This window comes from Schistocerca gregaria, chromosome 3 (genome assembly GCF_023897955.1).
Source record: "Schistocerca gregaria isolate iqSchGreg1 chromosome 3, iqSchGreg1.2, whole genome shotgun sequence".
NCBI classification, from domain to species: domain Eukaryota; kingdom Metazoa; phylum Arthropoda; class Insecta; order Orthoptera; family Acrididae; genus Schistocerca; species Schistocerca gregaria.
This window is the reverse complement of record NC_064922.1, coordinates 880,429,871-880,448,983: the sequence shown is the minus strand read 5'-3', so window position 1 is coordinate 880,448,983 and position 19,113 is coordinate 880,429,871. Positions and strand designations below refer to the sequence as shown.

General features: G+C 39.4%; 1 protein-coding gene across 1 annotated transcript in view; it reads right to left on the bottom strand.

Annotated features, from left to right (window-relative positions):
• LOC126355026 (WD repeat-containing protein 19) overlaps nucleotides 1-18,592 on the bottom strand; it is a 293,157-nt gene extending 274,565 nt beyond the window's left edge. The window contains exon 1 of the mRNA XM_050005172.1: nucleotides 18,177-18,592. Coding sequence (XP_049861129.1) covers nucleotides 18,177-18,191 — 15 coding nt within the window. The 5' untranslated portion in view covers nucleotides 18,192-18,592. The remainder of the gene's footprint in view (nucleotides 1-18,176) is intronic.
• Nucleotides 18,593-19,113: the final 521 nt, after the last annotated feature.

Here is a 19,113-nt window from a genome sequence, read left to right as displayed (position 1 = left end):
ATGTCAGCCAAGGCTTCAGTGAGATCCTCGGTATATTTTGAGAGGGACTGCTCGTCACTGAAGATGCGACGACCACAGGTGGTTAGGCTGTACAGAAGGGACTTCTTGGTATGGAATGGGTGGCAGCTATCGAAATGGAGGTATTGCTGGTGGTTAGTAGGTTCGATATGGATGGAGGTACTGATGTAGCCATCTCTGAGATGGAGGTCACCATCTAAAAAGGTGGCTTTTTGGGTTGAGTAGGACCAGGTGAAGCAAATGGGGGAGAAGCTGTTGAGGTTCTGGTGGAATGTGAATAGGGTGTCCTCACCTTCAATCCAGATAGCAAAGATGTCATCAATGAATCTGAACCAGGTGAGGGGTTTAGGAAATATTCCTCTAGAAGGCCTGTCATTATGCCGCCACACCCAGTCTTTAAATTTCTTTCCTTTCTGCTACTTACCCCCCCCCCCCCCCCCCCCCAGGCTTCTCTCCTGCCATCCGTCTAAACAGCAGCACTTCACTGTCCATCACCCTCACCATACTGTCCCTCCCCATCCCCACCCCAGCCTCCTCCTTACCACCACCCAGTTGCCACTCCCATCATGCACTGGTGCTACTGCTCGCAGTGTGATTTCAGTTGTCTGAGACTGCAGACAAGTGTGCAAGTTGTGTTTGCGTGAGTGTGTGTATGTCTATTGCTCACAAAAGCATTAATGGCCGAAAGCTATAATGTGTAAATCTTTTTGTTGTGCCTATCGCGACTCAGCATCTCCTCTAATATTGTTAAGTTTAGAGGGAATATCTTGCAGATAATGACACATAAGAAATGAGTTTCATACAGAAGTTGAAATGTAATTAACACTATTGAAAACTGTACAATCAACTTTTGTAATAATTTAAAATTTGTCAAACACCCGAGCACCACTAATTAATTTTGAAAATAAGAACATGTGTTATAACACAAATTAAAAAAGGTTTCACACTGCATTCATCCATATGTAATAAAGCTAGTTGACGAGGTACCACCTTTGGAAAAGTAAGCCATACACAATGTGCTGTCACAGTATTTTCAACATACCTAATTAAAATATCTAGAAGTTCATTATTATTCTAATTATTTGTGTAACTTACTTTGGTGTTAAATTTTAAACTGTTTTTATGTTCTACTGGAGATACTGACAGGTTTCAGATAGATTATATAATGGTAAGACAGAGATTTAGGAACCAGGTTTTACATTGTAAGACATTTCCAGGGGCAGATGTGGACTCTGACCACAATCTATTGGTTATGAACTATAGATTAAAACTGAAGAAACTGCAAAAAGGTGGGAATTTAAGGAGATGGGACCTGCATAAACTGAAAGAACCAGAGGTTGTACAGAGTTTCATGGAGAGCATAAGGGAACAATTGACAGGAATTGGGGAAAGAAATATAGTAGAAGAAGAATGGGTAGCTTTGAGGGATGAAGTAGTGAAGGCAGCAGAGGATCAAGTAGGTAAAACGACAAGGGCTAGTAGAAATCCTTGGGTAACAGAAGAAATATTGAATTTAATTGATGAAAGGAGAAAATATAAAAATGCAATAAATGAAGCAGGCAAAAAGGAATACAAACGTCTCAAAAATTATATCGACGGGAAGTGCAAAATGGCTAAGCAGGGATGGCTAGAGAACAAATGTAAGGATGTAGAGGCTTATCTCACTAGGGTAAGATAAGATACTGACTACAGGAAAATTAAAGAGACCTTTGGAGAAAAGGGAACCACTTGCATGAATATCAAGGTCTCAGATGGAAACCCCGTTCTAAGCAAAGAAGGGAAAGCAGAAAGGTGGAACGAGTATATAGAAAGTCTATACAAGGGCGATGTACTTGAAGACAATATTATGGAAATGGAAGAGGATGTAGATGAAGATGAAATGGGAGATACGATACTGCGTGAAGAGTTTGACAGAGCACTGAAAGACCTGAGTTGAAACAAGGCCCCGGGAGTAGACAACATTCCATTAGAACTACTGACTGCCCTGGGTGAGCCAGTCCTGACAAAACTCTACCATCTGGTCAGCAAGATGTATGAGACAGGAAGACACCCTCAGACTTCAAGAAGAATATAATAATTCCAATCCCAAAGAAAGCAGGTTTTGACAGATGTGAAAATTACCAAACTATCAGTTTAATAAGTCACAGCTGCAAAATATTAACGTGAATTCTTTACAGACGAATGGAAAACCTAGTAGAAGCTGACCTCGGGGAAGATCAGTTTGGATTACGTAGAAATGTTGGAACACGTGAGGCAATACTGACCCTACGACTTATCTTAGAAGCTAGATAAAGGTAGGGAAATCCTATGTTTCTAGCATTTGTAGACTTAGAGAAAGCTTTTGACAATGTTGACTGGAATACACTATTTCAAATTCTGAAGGTGGCAGGAGTAAAATACAGGGAGCGAAAGGCTATTTACAATTTGTACAGAAACCAGATGGCAATTATAAGAGTCGAGGGACATGAAAGGGAAGCAGTGGTTGGGAAGGGAGTGAGACAGGGTTGTAGCCTCTCCCCAATGTTATTCAATCTGTATATTGAGCAAGCAGTAAAGGAAACAAAAGAAAATTCGGAGTAGGTATTAAAATCCATGGAGAAGAAATAAAAACTTTGAGGTTCTCCAATGACATTGTAATTCTGTCAGAGACAGCAAAGGACTTGGAAGAACAGTTAAACGGAATGGACATTGTCTTGAAAGGAGGATATAAGATGATCATCAACAAAAGCAAAATGAGAGTAATGGTATGTAGTTGAATTAATTCGGATGATGCTGAGGGAATTAGATTAGGAAATGAGACAATTAAAGCAGTAAAGGAGTTTTGCTATTTGGGGAACAAAATAAATGATGATGGTCAAAGTAGAGAGGATATAAAATGTAGACTGGCAATGGCAAGGAAAGCGTTTCTGAAGAAGAGAAATTTGTTAACATCGAGTATAGATTTATGTGTCAGGAAGTCGTTTCTGAAAGTATTTCTATGGAGTGTAGCCATTTCTTCGCATAATACACATGACAGACAACACAACATAAAACAAAATTCAACAGGATGCAGAAGACATGGTGAAAAAACATGTATTGTATTATTTTGACCCCATTACATATCTGTGAAGTTTCATCAATATCTTTTATTTACACCTGGGAATGATTCTTTGTTAGTTTAACAAAAATAGCTTTTTGTCATGATACCTTTGTCGGTTTGCCTAACTCTCAGCAACTCACTCACAGACTAACCTCAAGCTAGTCTACAATTCAGTCTGTCCCTATAAACTCATTAGTATACATTGTAATATAACACATAGTTAGCCTTCAAATGGATCACCAACTCTAACAGACCTGCATCTTTTTTTATGTAACAGAACAATACTAACTTGCAACTCAGTGCTATTAAACTAGTGGTAAGAATGTTACTGTAGTTTAAATGTCATTATTATGCCAATTTTATTTTTGTGTTATTATAGTTGCATTGGTAATCACTCGTTAAAAATGATGTTTACATTTGAATACTAATATTAGACATAGTGTTTTTACTATTGGTTTTTATTATGTATGTTATGAAACAAATAAATCACAATTCACAAGACACAACTGTTTATGCTCTGTTTCGGCAAAGAAAGTTATACATGCTGCAACCCAAAAAATCTGATCAAACTGCACGGTTGATCACGTTATGTAACTTAGCTTCATGTACAACTCAAAAGCACCTTGAGAAAACAGTGAGGCTGATTAAAGATGAAAATACTGAAGATTTTAAGTAAAGTTTAGGTGATGTTGATTGGGGTGGAATTTACAATGAGCCTAATGCTATCTCTAAATTGAACACACTTCTTAATGAGTTTGTAACCATTTTTGAAAGAAGTTCTCCCTTGGGTAGCCTAATCATGGGAAGTCATTAAAGAAACCTCAGATCACTAAATGTGTCAGAGTTTCTCCACAACAAAAAAGGGCCTGTACAAAATAGCCAGAACAAGTAATGATCCAGAAATACTTTCATATCATAAACAGTACTATAGCTAACATGTTAAGAAAATTTGTAAAAAGGTTCAGGAGCAAACACATTTTGTCTGAAATTGACAGGTCATACCAAAAATTCTTAGTGGAATATCGTTAAAAAGGTAGAAAGAAAGAAGCCATAAGAGATTGCATTATTTCTTGTACAGAGAAGAGGAGCATTATAAAAAATATTTCACATAAAGTAGGTAATTTCAATAATTACTTTTTTTAAATATGTTATAAAATTCGTACAAATGGTTAAGACTGAAAACAAAACACTACACAAGAAATAGTACAGATGACATTAGTGATTGAGTTAGTTGCATGTTCCACTGATCATTAATTTGTAAATATGTCTACATGTTGAACATTAAGGAGAAAACAATATGCACATGTGAGTTAATAATTCCTTTCCACCACCTTTCACACATTAAAATAACAGAAATTCTTCCATGGAATAGAAGGAGTAGCCAAGAAGACGCATTTTCAATTTGTTTTCAAAGCTTTGTTTTGCTGTCTGCCAGGCATTTTATTTCACTGGGTATGTTATCAAACATTTTAGTTGCAGCATTGTGCACTCCTTTCTGTGCTAAATGTAACCTTAATGTGGAGCAAAGGATCTCATTATTCCTTCTGGTATTGTAATTATGTACATCATTGCTCCTTTCAAAATGCAGTGGATTATTTATAAATGACTTCATGAGGGAATAAATACACTGTGGAGTAATAGTTAGAATGCCCCACTTCTTAAACAAATGTCTACAAGATGATTGTGGGCGAGCACCACATATTATTCTTACAGCACTTTTTCAGCAATGAAGACTTTCTTTCTTAAAGATGAGTTTCCCCAGAACATTATTCCATATGAAATTATTGAATGGAAATATGCAAAATATTTCAACTTACTGACTCATCTTTTCCCAAGATTTGCATGATTCTAAGTGAAAATGCGACTGCAATAAGTTGTTTTGGGAGTTCCATAATATGCTTTTCCCATTTAAATTCTCATCAATATGGACATCACAGAATTTTGAAGTTTCAACCCTATTTATTATTTCCTCAGCATGTGTTACACTTATCAGTGTTGTAGAACCCATATATGTGCAGAAATGAATATGGTATGTTGCGCCTTTTTAAAGTTGAGGGTGGGGCTATTTGCAGAAAAGCAGTCAATGATACTGTCGCATACTGCTTCAATTATGGCTGTCTGATCTTTATCATCATATACTATCAAGTTGAGTGGCAGAGCCCAAACTAGCACTCTCTGGAATCAAGAACATTAGGGCTATATTTTCTTGGATAGTGCACTCAAATCAACAGGAGTGGTAAACGTTATACACGAATGCCGGACATTCCTTCCAATATTAGCATAACTGATACAGGAAAAACTGCATAAGTATGCACATACAGCATTGCTGGTCGGAATCTAATTACAAATTTGACAGCCACACCAACTATGTCTCCCACACACAGCAGATGACAGTGGTCTGGTGCTACAGGAGCGCCCCATGGTGGAAGCAGAATGTCATCAAGAAAACTTGTAGGAAAATGCACACGACATCCATAATGAGTCACGCACACAAGCTGCAGTTGTGTGTCAGGCAGTTGTTGTCTCTGAAGTTGTGATTATGGTGCTGGTACAAGAAGATGAACTTGTCTTCGTGGCGCTTCAACTGGAAACGCCTCCTGGAAGATGTAGGTGGGCTCAACACAATCGAGAGAGAAGGTTGTGCTTTTGCCATTCACTGCAATGTCTAGTGTCCACAACCTCTTTTTAAAACAAGGTGGGGGCAAATATAAGAAGGCTGTGATATGCCAGCAATGTGCAAGTCATGGTGCTCATGTGCCATATCTGGAGGCTTTGTGAGGACAGGTGTGAGCTATGTGGTGTCACAAACATTGCATAAAGTCTGGATGATCATGAGATGATAATTCCAGAGAACTGGCATCAATAGATTCTTCTGGAACACACAATGTTTCACCATAAACCAGTTCTGCTGCAAACGAATCCATGTCTTGGTTGTTAAGTGTTCCACAGACGAAGGAGATCTACTGGTAGAGTGGTTGTCCAGAAGATAGTGTGACACGTAAGAGCAGCTTTGAAGAAACTGTACCATCGTTTGTTCATGCCATTGTTTCACTAGATGATAGCAGTGGCCTTATAGTGCACATATCCACGGAACTTTGTGAGCTCGGTGAACAAATATGACTCAAATTGTCATCCACAGTCACTTGTAATGGGCAGAGGACAACCAACCAAATCTAGCTAACCTCGATAACACAAAAGTGGGAGCTAATGTCTCTGTGCAAATACTGTACACTGGCACTGCTTCCTGCCAATAAGTACCATTGGTTGTTCAGGGGGGCGGGGGGGGGGGGGGGGGGGGGCAATGGTCCTACTGCGTCAATGTGCACATGCACGAAATGTAAGGCTGTATCTGGGAAATCACTGACAGGTGCATGTACATAGTAACACATGTTGTTACATTGGCGTTGTAGACAAATACGAGTCCAGTCATGGCAGGGTTTTCCCATTCCGGGTCTTCAACACTAGGTGAAAAGTTGGCCGGACACCAGGTTGCCCAAGTTGTATAGCTGTCGAAAGCTTGCCTATGGAATGTGGCTGATAAAAAGGGGGAAGATCATCATGGCTGCAGACACTCCACTTCTGCAGTGACAGTGACAGCTTGTGTGAATAGTATGCAAGAGGTTGCCAAGAGTCATCTGTGCTTTTGCACCAATAGCTGTCTGCCGTGCATCCATTACCAACATTAAGGATGCAACCAGCGTGGATTGCGCAAGAAGTGCACAATTTGCCATTCTCTGTTTTGCGGCTTCAAACACAGAACTCATCGCATCGGTAAACTGAACTGCAGTATTGTTTCTAAAATTTGGGCCAAACATCACTGCAGTTAATGGTTGTTGCAGTTCAACTGATAAAAATTCAACATCCCCAAAACCCAATGTAACTCCTTCACAATGTTCAGTTTTGGCATCGGCAGGATGGCTTCGACCCTTTTTGATAATGGTAGGGAGCCTCCAGAAGAGATTTGGTGGCCCAGGAAACTGTGGTAGGGAAGGCAAATGGTCAACTTTGGTTTATTGGGAGAATTGGGAGAAAAGAGCAGTTCACTTGTGAAGGAGATAGCATGTAAGACACTGTGCGACCTATTCTTGAGTGTTTGGGATCCATAGCAGGTCAGATTGAAGGAAGACCTGAAGCAATTCAGAGATGGGCAGCTAGATTTGTTACCAGTGGGTCTGAACAACACATAAGTGTTACGGAGATGCTTTGGGAACACAAATGGGAATCCCTGGAGGGAAGGCGGCGTTATTTTCAAGAAACGCTATTGAGAAAATTTAGAGAACCAGCGTTTGAAGCTAACTGCTGAACAATTCTACTGCTGCCAACAGACATCGCACGTAAGGACCACAAAGATAAGATATGAAAAATTAGGATTCCTATGGAGGCGTGCAGTCAGTCATTTTTCCCTACCTCTATTTGTGAGTGGAACAGGAAGGGATATGACAGGTAGTGCTACAGGGTATCCTCCAAAATGCACCTTAAGGTGGCTTGCAGAGTATCTGTGTAAACGTAGGTCTCCGATTGTCCAAACATATGTTTAACCATACTGTACTGCACTAATCGCTTGCACACTTTGATTAGGTTCTGTCAATAATGCTCTTCAGTGGCAGAAACAATGAGAATATCATCCAGGTATGCAGAACAAAATGGCAAGCTTTGCAAACCCAAATCAATAAACCAATGCCAGAATTTCATACGTCAAAAGGTCATATGCATGCTTTTAAACAACCCAAATGCACTGATGTTAGCCATTTTGGACATGTTCTCCTCTGCAACAGGAATTTGAGTGTAAGCTCTGGCACATTCCAGGACTTTAAATATAGTGGCTCCATGTAAGGTGTAATTATAGTCGCACAACAATGGTACTGGGTAATGGTCTACTTCAGTTCTGGTGTTAAGTGAACGATAATCCCCACAAGGGCACCACGCTCCACACTTCTTAGGTACTCAAGTTCAATCCACAAATTATGCCAGTTTGCACATGTCGAGGCACGGACAGGAATTGCATTGTTGCAGATTCAAAGCAACAGCTGCAGTACATGCAAGCACATACTTAGCACTTGAATAAAGCATATACCCAGCAAACAATGTCTCTGGCTTCCTTATGCAGAATGTGTCCCTTACCACCACCATAAGTGATGACAACAAGCAACAACTGGAATAGCAATACACCAAAAAACTGCTCATTAAGACTACCTTTATTGCTCGCATTAGCTACAACATTCACAGCAGAATCTCAGAACACTACTGAACGCTCATCGGCTGTTGGAGGATGCATGACATAGGTGTGCTGAACAAACCCAAACTCAGCTGCCATCATCTGTGAATACAGCTAAATATGTAGAGGAGACAACAATGGGCTAACTGATAGATAATTCATTCCTTCAGCATAGGGTCACACTTGATTTTAGCAATAGCCAGGCCTGGGTGCCTGCATTACACAGGTGGGTCATCAGCAGTCTTAATGCTGTTGTTGTGGTCTTCAGTCCTGAGACTGGTTTGATGCAGGTCTCCATGCTACTCTATCCTGTGCAAGCTTCTTCATCTCCCAGTACTTACTGCAACCGACATCCTTCTGAATCTGCTTAGTGTATTCATCTCTTCTTCTTGTGAAGGCCGTCAGTAGTTCCAATGGAATGTTGTCTACTCCTGGGGGCTTGTTTCGACTCAGGTCTTTCAGTGCTCTGTCAAACTCTTCACACAGTAACATATCGCCCATTTCATCTTCATCTACATCCTCTTCCATTTCCCTAATATAGTCCCCCAGAATGTCGCCCTTGTATAGACCCTCTATATACTCCTTACACCTTTCTGATTTCCCTTCTTTGCTTAGAACTGGGTCTTAATGCTGTGTGCTGTATTATGCAGCACTTGTTTAGGTCTAATCAAAGTTTGAAATTGTTGTAGCAGAGCAGTGTATTTACAGTTACTAATTTTCATCATCTTGGTGCTGTGAACCGCTGTGCTGCAGCAGAATCCCAAGGTAATCAGAAGGTAATGCTGTCCGCTAGTCAAACGTTCAACACGTCTGGCACAGACGATAATAAACTAAAACATCAGCTCCTATGATTGTCTCCAAGATGATGTCAACACCGAAATCCCAGATTACAGAGTGATGTAGCCACAGATCTAATCTGTTCGTTGTGTTCTGTAAGCTAATATGAGAGACGCTTCATTGCTGTTGAACAGAATGCCATCTGCAGTGATGCGTCAACTTTCAGAGCAATATACTTAAATTGGAGTCAGTGTCCACTAAATATATTTGACCTGATTTTCTGTCACTGACAAACAGGCACCAAGATGCTGACAGGCACTCCGCTGCACCTATGACACTGGCAGCCGTTGATATTTGGGAAAGAACACAGCACTGTACACTTCCAAACCCATTCACCGAACTTGTGGTGGTACTAGCATGTGGATTGGTCTGTACTGGAGGATGCAGCACTGGACAGCGAATGGCTCCTAGATCTCTTATGGTATTGTCCTCTATTGCTGGTGGCACAGTTTTGCGTTAAAAGCTTCATAAGATGTGTGCAAAGTAAATCCACTTTTGCCGCAAAGAGTTGTACTAGGTGCATGCAACTGCTGTCGCCATTGTACTGCTGCGCAGTTCTGTTACTGTGCTAAACTGAACAGAGGTGATGGCGTCCGTATCCAGCCTGCAAGCTGTGTAACGGTGTCTGACAGCATTTCCGTTTTTGATACTATTATCGCTTCAACCTATAGTGGCAAAAGACAAATCCAAATGTTGTGTAGTAAATTATCTGCACAGTGCCGGTGTCCACCTTGCTCCTTAGATGTCAAAGGTACTGCAAAGTAGGGGTTACCACATGTCGGACACTGCTTGAATTACGGCAATCTGACCTTTGTCATTTTATACTATCAAGCTGAGCTGCAGAGTCCAAATTAGCACTCTCAGGAACCAAGAATGTAATAACTTTATTTACTTGAATAACACGGTCGTTCAAATTTCAGCATAGCTGGGAAAGGAAAAACTGAGTTACTCTGTACAAGATTCACTGACAAGAGTAAGTTGTACAGAAGTCAGCATCACTGGTTGGTGCATGATTGACAGCTGTGACACCACCACCGCAAACAACACAGCAGACGACAGCGGCCTGATGCTACAATAATTTTAAGGACATACTTTACCATTTATTTCATTGCATTACGTATGGCTGAATTCATTACAGTAATATTATCATTTGCAAAAAAAGTAATTCAGCTCGTTGTAAATTAGACAGATCATTTACATAGATGAGGAACAATGGTAGACCTAAGATTGAGCCTAGGATCCCATGCATTATCCCCCCCCCCCCCCCCCCCCCCAGAATTACTAAGTACAACTTGCTGCATTCTTTTGGTTAGATATGACATCATCTACTGATTGGCAATGCCATCCATCCCATAAAAGGTCTATTTATTGACAAGAATACTGTCATTAGCACAGTTAAGTGCCTTAGATAGATCACAGAAAATACCAACCTGCACTATTTTATTATTTACTGCTTGTACAATTTGGTGAGTGAACATGTAAATGGCATTCCAGGTGAACAACTCTTCTGAAATCCAAACTGTGATTTGCTGATGTTATTATTGTCGCACAGGTGAGCTATTAATTCTAGAATGCATCACATTCTCAAAAATTTTGGAAAATAGTGTCAGCAGTGAAACAGGTCAGTAGTTATTGACATTTCTTCTATCACATTTTTTAAATAGGGTGTGACAATGGCGCATTTCAGTCTCTTTACAAAAATGACTTGAGTTAGTGATGCATTACATATTTCACATAACACCAGGCTTATTATATGGGAAGAAATCTTTATCACTCTTTTGGAAGCACCATCAAAACCAGATGACCTTTTATTTGTGAGAGAATGTATAATTTAATAATTTCATAAGAAGTTGGTGATACATTCATATGATTGAATTTAGTGAGAGTTGCTTTTCAACACACTGCTGTGATTTTTCTCTTGAGCTGTTTGTCCCAATACTTTCTACTATAGTTTGTCCCTATACTTTCTACTATATTTATGAAATGATTATTAAATATATTTGCTACCTGTGTCTCATTATTTATAGCCCTTCCATTCAGTTCAATAGTGGTGTTATGCTGTTCTGTGGCTGGTTGTCCAGTGTCTCGTTTCACTAAATTTCGTGGAGCCTTAAGTCTGTTGTTGGAATTACACATTTGTGATGTTATGTGCATGTTCCTTATTTTTTTAATAACTTTTCTTAGTAATTTTGAGTAGTTTTTGCACTGTGCAACTACTACAGGGTCTCTACTTGTTCTTACCAATAGATACATTTCCCTTTTCCTTTCACAAGATACTTTAATCCCTCTAGCGATCGATTGTATTTTTACTTGGCTATTTAATGTCCTTTTTAATTAGCTTATGCAGGAAGCTTTTTTCATAAATGAATTTACCATGGAATAGATTAAATTTTATGTCAGCATTTGTTTCATCACAGATTTCTCAAAAACATTTGTCCTGGAGTCATTAATTATTCCAACTGGATTCCACTGAGAGAGTATCTGTGCTGTATAATACATATGTTATTTATCCTAACTGACTATGCATCATGATCAGAGAGAGCATACATCACTAGGTAAACAGTTATTTTCTTGCTTTGTGCTTCACCAAAGAAAACACTATCACTCTCTTTATACAGCCACGTTGGAGAGTTAATAACCGAGATCAAATTGTAGGATAAAAATAAGATTTCCAGATCATTTTTCGTGGAGCCTTAAGTCTGTTGTTGGAATTACACATTAGTGATGTTATGTGCATGTTCCTTATTTTTTTAATAACTTTTCTTAGTAATTTTGAGTAGTTTTTGCACTGTGCAACTACTACAGGGTCTCTACTTGTTCTTACCAATAGATACATTTCCCTTTTCCTTTCGAAAATCTACATTGAAGTCACCACAGATCATTAACTGTTTGCTACTGTGTGACAGACAGTATAGGAAGGAATGCACATTCCTCATAAACAGTTCAAAATTTTCCAGTGGTGATCAGCATATGCTTACAATAAAAAGTGAACTACTTTCCAGTATTAATTCACAAGCTTCTATGTGCTGATCACTACAAAGACTACTTATCTCAATGTTTGTTAACTTCTGCTCTGTCTTAACATATGTAACGACTCCTCCTTTTCCCATATTAGTTCTGCATGAGTATGCTGCTAGGTTATAATCTTTTACATGTAACTTATCCAACACTGTGGTTATGTGGTGCTCTGATAGCCACAGGATGTCTATCTTTACAGAGCATTCTAAATTTTACAAACAGACAAGAAGCTATTCTACCTTATTACTCAATCCTATAATATTCTGATGAAATAAGCCAAACTTATTCTTCTGTGGGCTGTGCCTAGTGCACCCTCATTTCGTAACTGTAGCACCATCTACAGTTCTCATATGAGTTTTCATTTCTGTCAGCAGCAGCCAGTTCAACTCAAGTGTTCACATGTCTCCCAGCAATGTTAGCCCTGGGCAGTCATGGCAATATAGGGCCTCAACAAAATTCTCATTTGTGTGTGGTGTTGTTAATCCTATTTTTATCCAAGTTAGCCATAATGGTATAATTCCTGTCCTTAGCCAGGCTGTTTGCTCTCACTACTACAATCCTCCTTGCCAACATCCTTGCACAAATGCCCTATGTCTTCTGTCATCTTGCTAAGGCTAGCACTGGGCTTCACAATATTTGTGAACTGGTACTCTGTTCCTAATTTGTCATGTGCCATCTGGCCTACACCCCTCTCACAGCTACTACCTAGCAGCAACTTTCTTCTCTTCCTAAGCTCTTTTGATACCAACAGTGAGTTTTTTTTGCTAGAAGTCTGCTGCACCCCAATATGATCTACAGCTGGATACTTCAAACAACAAGTCAAATTTATTTGATACTATAAGCCCAAATGTAGATGAAGAAGCTGATGAGCTGTTCCCCTTTTGCCCACAGGTTACCTTTACGCTGTTCCCACAATTTGTTTCATTCTTCAACCTATCGAATTCACATTTTGCATGTTCTCATTCAGCCAGACGGACATAAATCTTTGCCTCCCATTCACTGATTTCTTGTCTTTCTCGCAGAGCCTGCAGTTCCACAGGAGGACCACACTTAGTTCCCCATTACAGTCACCCAAGTGAAATTCCAACCCGCATTCTAGACATACCACACTTTACATTAAACGAATTTTTGTTATCTTCGGGCTGCAAAAATCAGGCCTAAGGTTAGTGCTTCTGGTGTATGACATAACATAAAAAGTTAATTATTTGCACTTACAACAAGAACTCCGCACTCAGTTGACTGCAGTATCTGTTAGTTAACTTAATCACAATATAATTTAACTTTTATTGTAACTTTAACGTATGCAAACTATATGTAAACAAATTACTACTGCAAAAGTTTCTAAAACAAACAACTTAAGTTTCACACAAGTTTCCAGAAATATGAACTTAATAATGAATGGACACACTCTGCTTAAATTGCTAGATGAGAACAATTAAATGGGATTCTCTTCGTTAGTTACACCAAAATGCACAGAACAAAAATACACAATAAAACAAAAATTATGCTTAACAATATTATGAAAAGGAAATTTGCCACTCACCATATAGCAGAGATGCTGAGTCACAGACAGACACAACAAAAAGACTCTCACAACTAAAGCCTTCGACCACACAAACAACTGCAGTCTCAGGCAACTGAAACCACACTGCGCATGATGGGAGTGGCAATTGGGTGGGGGTAAGGGGGAGACTGGGGTGGTGAGGGCAAGGGGTAGTATGGTGGAGGTGGCAGACAGTGAAGTGCTGGAGGTTACACAGAGGGCAGGGAAGAGGTGGGGAGGGGGTGAGGTGAAATAATGGAAAAGGAGAGAAATAAAAAGACTGGGTGTGATGATGGAATGACAGCTATGTAGAGCTGGAAGGGAACACGGAAGGGGCTGGATGGGTGAGGGCAGTGACTAATGAAGGTCGAGGCCAGGATTTTACGAGAAAGTAGGACGTATTGCACGAAAAGTTCCTACCTGCACAATTCAGAAAAGCTGACATGAAGGATATCATGCATGGCAGCATGTTAAGCAGCAGGGTGGTCTACTTGTTTCTTGGCCACAGTTTGTTGGTGACCATTCATACGCACAGACAGCTCATTGGTTGTCATGCCTACAATGAATGCAGCACAGTGGTTGCAGCTTAGCTTGTAGATCACATGACTGGTTTCACAGGTAGCACTGCCTTTGATGGGATAGATGATGTCAGTAACCAGACTGGAGTAGGTGGTGGTGGCGGGAGGATATTTGGGACAAGTCTTGCATCTAGATCTACTACAGTGGTATGAGCCGTGAGGTAAGGGATTGGGAGCAGGGGTTGTGTAAGGATGGATGAGTATATAGTTTAGGTTCGGTGGATGGCGGAATACCACTGTGGGAGGGGTGGAACGGATAGTGGCCAGGACATTTCTCATTTCAGGGCACAATGATGCAGTGGAAACCCCAGTGGCGAATGTAATTTAGTACCCCAATCCTGGGTGGTACTGAGTTACAAAGGGAATGCTGCTTTTCCACTCTTTCCCCCCCCCCCCCCCTCACTCCACCTCTCCCCTGCCTGCAGCACTTCATTGTCCGCCATAGTATCCTTCTACCTCCCCACTACAGCCTCCTCCATACTCCCACTCAGTCACCACTCCCATCAAGTACTGGTGCTGCTTCTCGCAGCTGAGACTGCAGTCGCGCGCGTGTGTGTGTGTGTGTGTGTGTGTGTGTGTGTGTGTGTCGCCTATTATTGGCAAAAACCTTAATGGCTGAAAGCTTTAATTGTGAGAGTCATTTTGTTGTGCCTATCTGTGACTCAGCACCTCCACTATATTGTGAGTAGCAATGTGCTTTTTGTAATATTGTTACATTCAATCTTAGATTTTCCATTGTTAAAAATTAGGCTTACATTTCTATCTGAAATAAAGAAAATCATCATCATTATAAAAAGTGAAAGTTCATATGGTGGTGAACATCTCCAACAGGACACTAAAAGGTTGTGTCCCTAAAACACTAAATGTTTATCACTTAAATAGTGCATAATTAATTCAGAATGTTTACCTATACAGCTTTAAAATTCGCTGTTGCTAGGCCGCTCTATGAGTAGGGTGACTATACAGATGTCAGTAACTACCCCCCACTGTCACTCCTTACATTATTTTCTAAAATTTTCGAGTATGCAATGAACTCCAGGGTAGTCAGCTACCAGTGTAGTAGTGGGACACTTAGTACCTCACAATTTGGTTTTTGAAAAGGGCTGCCCTACTGAGTCAGCTATTTGTACACTATCTGAGCACATTATTAAATATTTACATGATAAAATATCACCAGCTAGGATCTTCTGGGATCATTTTGTTAAGTCAGATTTAATATTCTATTTGAGAAATCCAGTTTTTATTGACTACATTCAATACTTGCCAGTTTTTGTTCTTGTTTAAGAAACAGAATGTCCAAAGTTATCTTAGGCTGTTTGAGTAATATAGAGGGACACTCCACACCATCTGCATGGTAGGAAATTAGGTTGTGAGGCACACAGGATTCAATCACTGGCCCACTGCTTTTCTTGCTTTATTTGAACCAAGAGGCAGAAGTAGTCCTGTTTGCAGATATGCAAACACTATTGCAAAATCGAGCAAGGAAGTAGCAATAGAGAAAATAATAAATGATGATTTTTTTTTAAGTTCCCAACTGGTTTTACACAACTGGTCAGCTTTAACTTGGAAAACACACAGCTCATCCAGCTTTGTATAGTTAAAAACATCCCACTTCTTATTAAAATAATTTACAAAGGGTGCAAAATTCAAGCTCTTAGGTGCATATTTTGATGAAAACTTCAAGAGGGGAAAACAATAAAATACACCCATTAAAAAGTACACTTGCTAAAAAGTTTAAGTTCAGTTATGTACTGTCATCCGAATAACTGCCAACTCTGGGCCCAAAGAAGTCAGTAAGGTACCATATTTTGCTTACTTTCATTCACTGATGTCTTTGGAATAATTTGCTGAGGTAACTCCTCACTTAGGGAAAAAGTGTTCATTGCCCTAGAGGAAGTAATTAATATTGTGTGTAGGGTTTCATACATACATCTTGCAGGCATATCTTTAAGCAGCTGGGAACATTACCCACAGTACATTCATTCACTACATCTACATTTACACTTTGCAAAGCACTGTGAAGTGCATGGTAGAGCGTATACCCTATTACACAAATTATTAGAGCTTTTTCCAGTTCCATTAACACTTGGAGCATTGGCAGAATGATTGCTTAAGATCCTGTGTGAGCATCATAATTAGTCTAATGTTTCCTACAGGAACAATATGGAGTGGTGTGTAATATAATCCTAAATTCCTCACTTAAAACTGAGGGTCAAGAGGAATACTTGTTACGAGTCATCAGTTTGAACAGTATGTAGTGCTAATAGCTGTTGTGATGTCACATTTTGGTACACATATTCACAGTACTGTTGTTAGTTGGCGAAGCTGACAAACATCAAAGAAAGAAAAAATCTGGTTGAGGTGACAGATTGATCTGTAGCTTAGTGCGAGGTCTAGGGTAGGTTGGAATGTGACAGTTTGGCTGTAAGTTGGCAAAACCAATGAATGGTTTTGGTGACAGATTGATCTGTAGCTCAACCTGTTTGAAAAAATCAACACTGCTATCATATTGTAGCCACCATGTTGTTCACACCATTTGTCGTATGTTTTCTACATCACTGGCTAAAAGCTGACCACTCGCACTGAATATTCCTCGTTATTCAAAGCTGGTTCTAGAAACTTTTTGGTAGGCTTCCACAGGATCGATTGCATTTATCTTCAAACACCTGCCTAATTCAGTTCTTTCAGCATCTTCATGACACTATCCAACACGTCAAACAAACTAGAACAGAGTATAATAAAATAGACCATTTGTGCTGTGCTTCTTTATATATGCTGAATATCCCATGTTAACTCTATTTGGTACATGACGCACACACTTGATTAGTAGTATAGGATGGGTTGCAGTGTTTTGTATGCTACCTCCATTGGAGACTCATTGTATTACCCTAGTATTCAACCATTGCACTGCAATCTGCCACCTGCTTTATCTATGACAGATTATACGACAGTTCCATTCTATATACCTACAAATTGGAAATTTGTTAACAACAATCCATCTGAATTCGAAAAAAGTGATCTGCATTATCTTCTAATGAATCTAACTTTTACACGAAAAGGGATGGAATATGCTACTACTATCTACTCATACACATAAAATGTCTGACAGCATAAGCAGTTTCAAATGTGGATCGAGGAAGTTTTTCCGTAACAAGTTCTATACCTTTCAGGAATTTTTGAATAGAAATAATTAGTGATTTACACTGTGGGCAAAAAATGACGTATGTATATGGTCAGCCAGTATTCACATAATAATTTTCTTTTTCTTTGTGTGCAGTTTTCTCCCCAATTTATTCATTAGACACATTCATCATAACGATTACTGTATGATATATACAACACATTAATAACTAGCTAAAGTGACTCCAAACAAGTAGATTAAAGTTGGTGAATGAAAGAGTGTTGGAAAGCACTGTTGAGTATTAGAAGAAAACTGTTGCAACTCAACTGTAATTTAACTGTTTTTATAATTTATGAATACGGTAAATATATGGTAAGAAAAGTTCTTAAAATCATTTGCAATTAAAAAATTAACCGGCTACGTTATACTTGGTAACGGTACTAGACTTGATTCGGGAGGGCCAGGTTTCGGACAGTAGTCATGGCATTAGACATATTCGGGATGATCAGGTTTCGGCGTGTAACTTAGCTATCGACGTGCGATCACTGTATATGGCGCGTAATCGGTAAAAAGGTGTCTGGCGCTTTGTTTCAACCTCTCAAATTCATTCAAAAATTGGTGTATATATTTGCCATAATTTATTCCAATCTAATTCGCCTTCAGTAAAGTAAATCACACTAGTGGATTATGTAATGTCACAGGGTCATTAAATTGTAAGACTGTGTTTGGCATTAATATCGTGCATGGCATTTGAAAATTTTTTATACCTTCTCTGTCGTCATATCGAGCGCTTAGCGGATGACAGCTAACCAGGGCCTTGAACCAACCATTTACCTATTCTTGCACAACTAATACGTAAAATATCTGTGTCCATTGTGATTTATTTCAAATTACAGTGACATGTTTTTAAATTGTTGGTCAATTACACCACCATATTGTTTACACCAAAGAATTCCACACGCCACTAATTAACCAGTTCCACACGAAATTCAAAGATATCATTATCGTGTGCTAGGAAAAATCAATTTTTGACATTCCAAGAGTTAACAGGAAGGTGACGATTTATCTGGATCTTGACTGTTGGTTTTGTTACATTTATTTGTCGTTTGATCAAAAATGTTCTTAAATTGTTGTTCAATTGCACCACCATATTGTTTACACCAAAGAATTCCAACCGGGACGGCACTGTTTGGCCAGTAAGTTCCGCTCAAATTTCAAAGATATCGTTATAATATTCTTGGCATGGAGGTAAAGACTCCTTATACCTCCATGGTTCTTGGGAAGCATTGACAGGAAGGTGAAGATTTATTTGGTGCCTTGACTGATGGTTTTGTTACATTTGTTTGTCGTTCGATCAATACGCCTAATGGCAAGAGTCACAAATTCAGACGTTCTCTTTACTGCCTTTGATACGGAACTACTCACGTCCGGTAAATGACGCATGGTTTCGCACAAGTACAAACAATACAGCTAATTATATCAAGAAGACAGACAGCAGGAGTACAAAACGGCAGGTAGCAGAGTTGTTTCCAATCTGACGGGATGCCATTCAATAAACACTGCAACAACTGAGCTTTAAGTTAAGAAGGCCAACAACAGTTAAGAAATTAGAAGTCAGCAGGCATAGATGAGGACGCTGCCTCCGTTATAGAGGCAAAAGCAAATGAATAAAACACGTCATATTCACTTTTTATGTAAAACTTC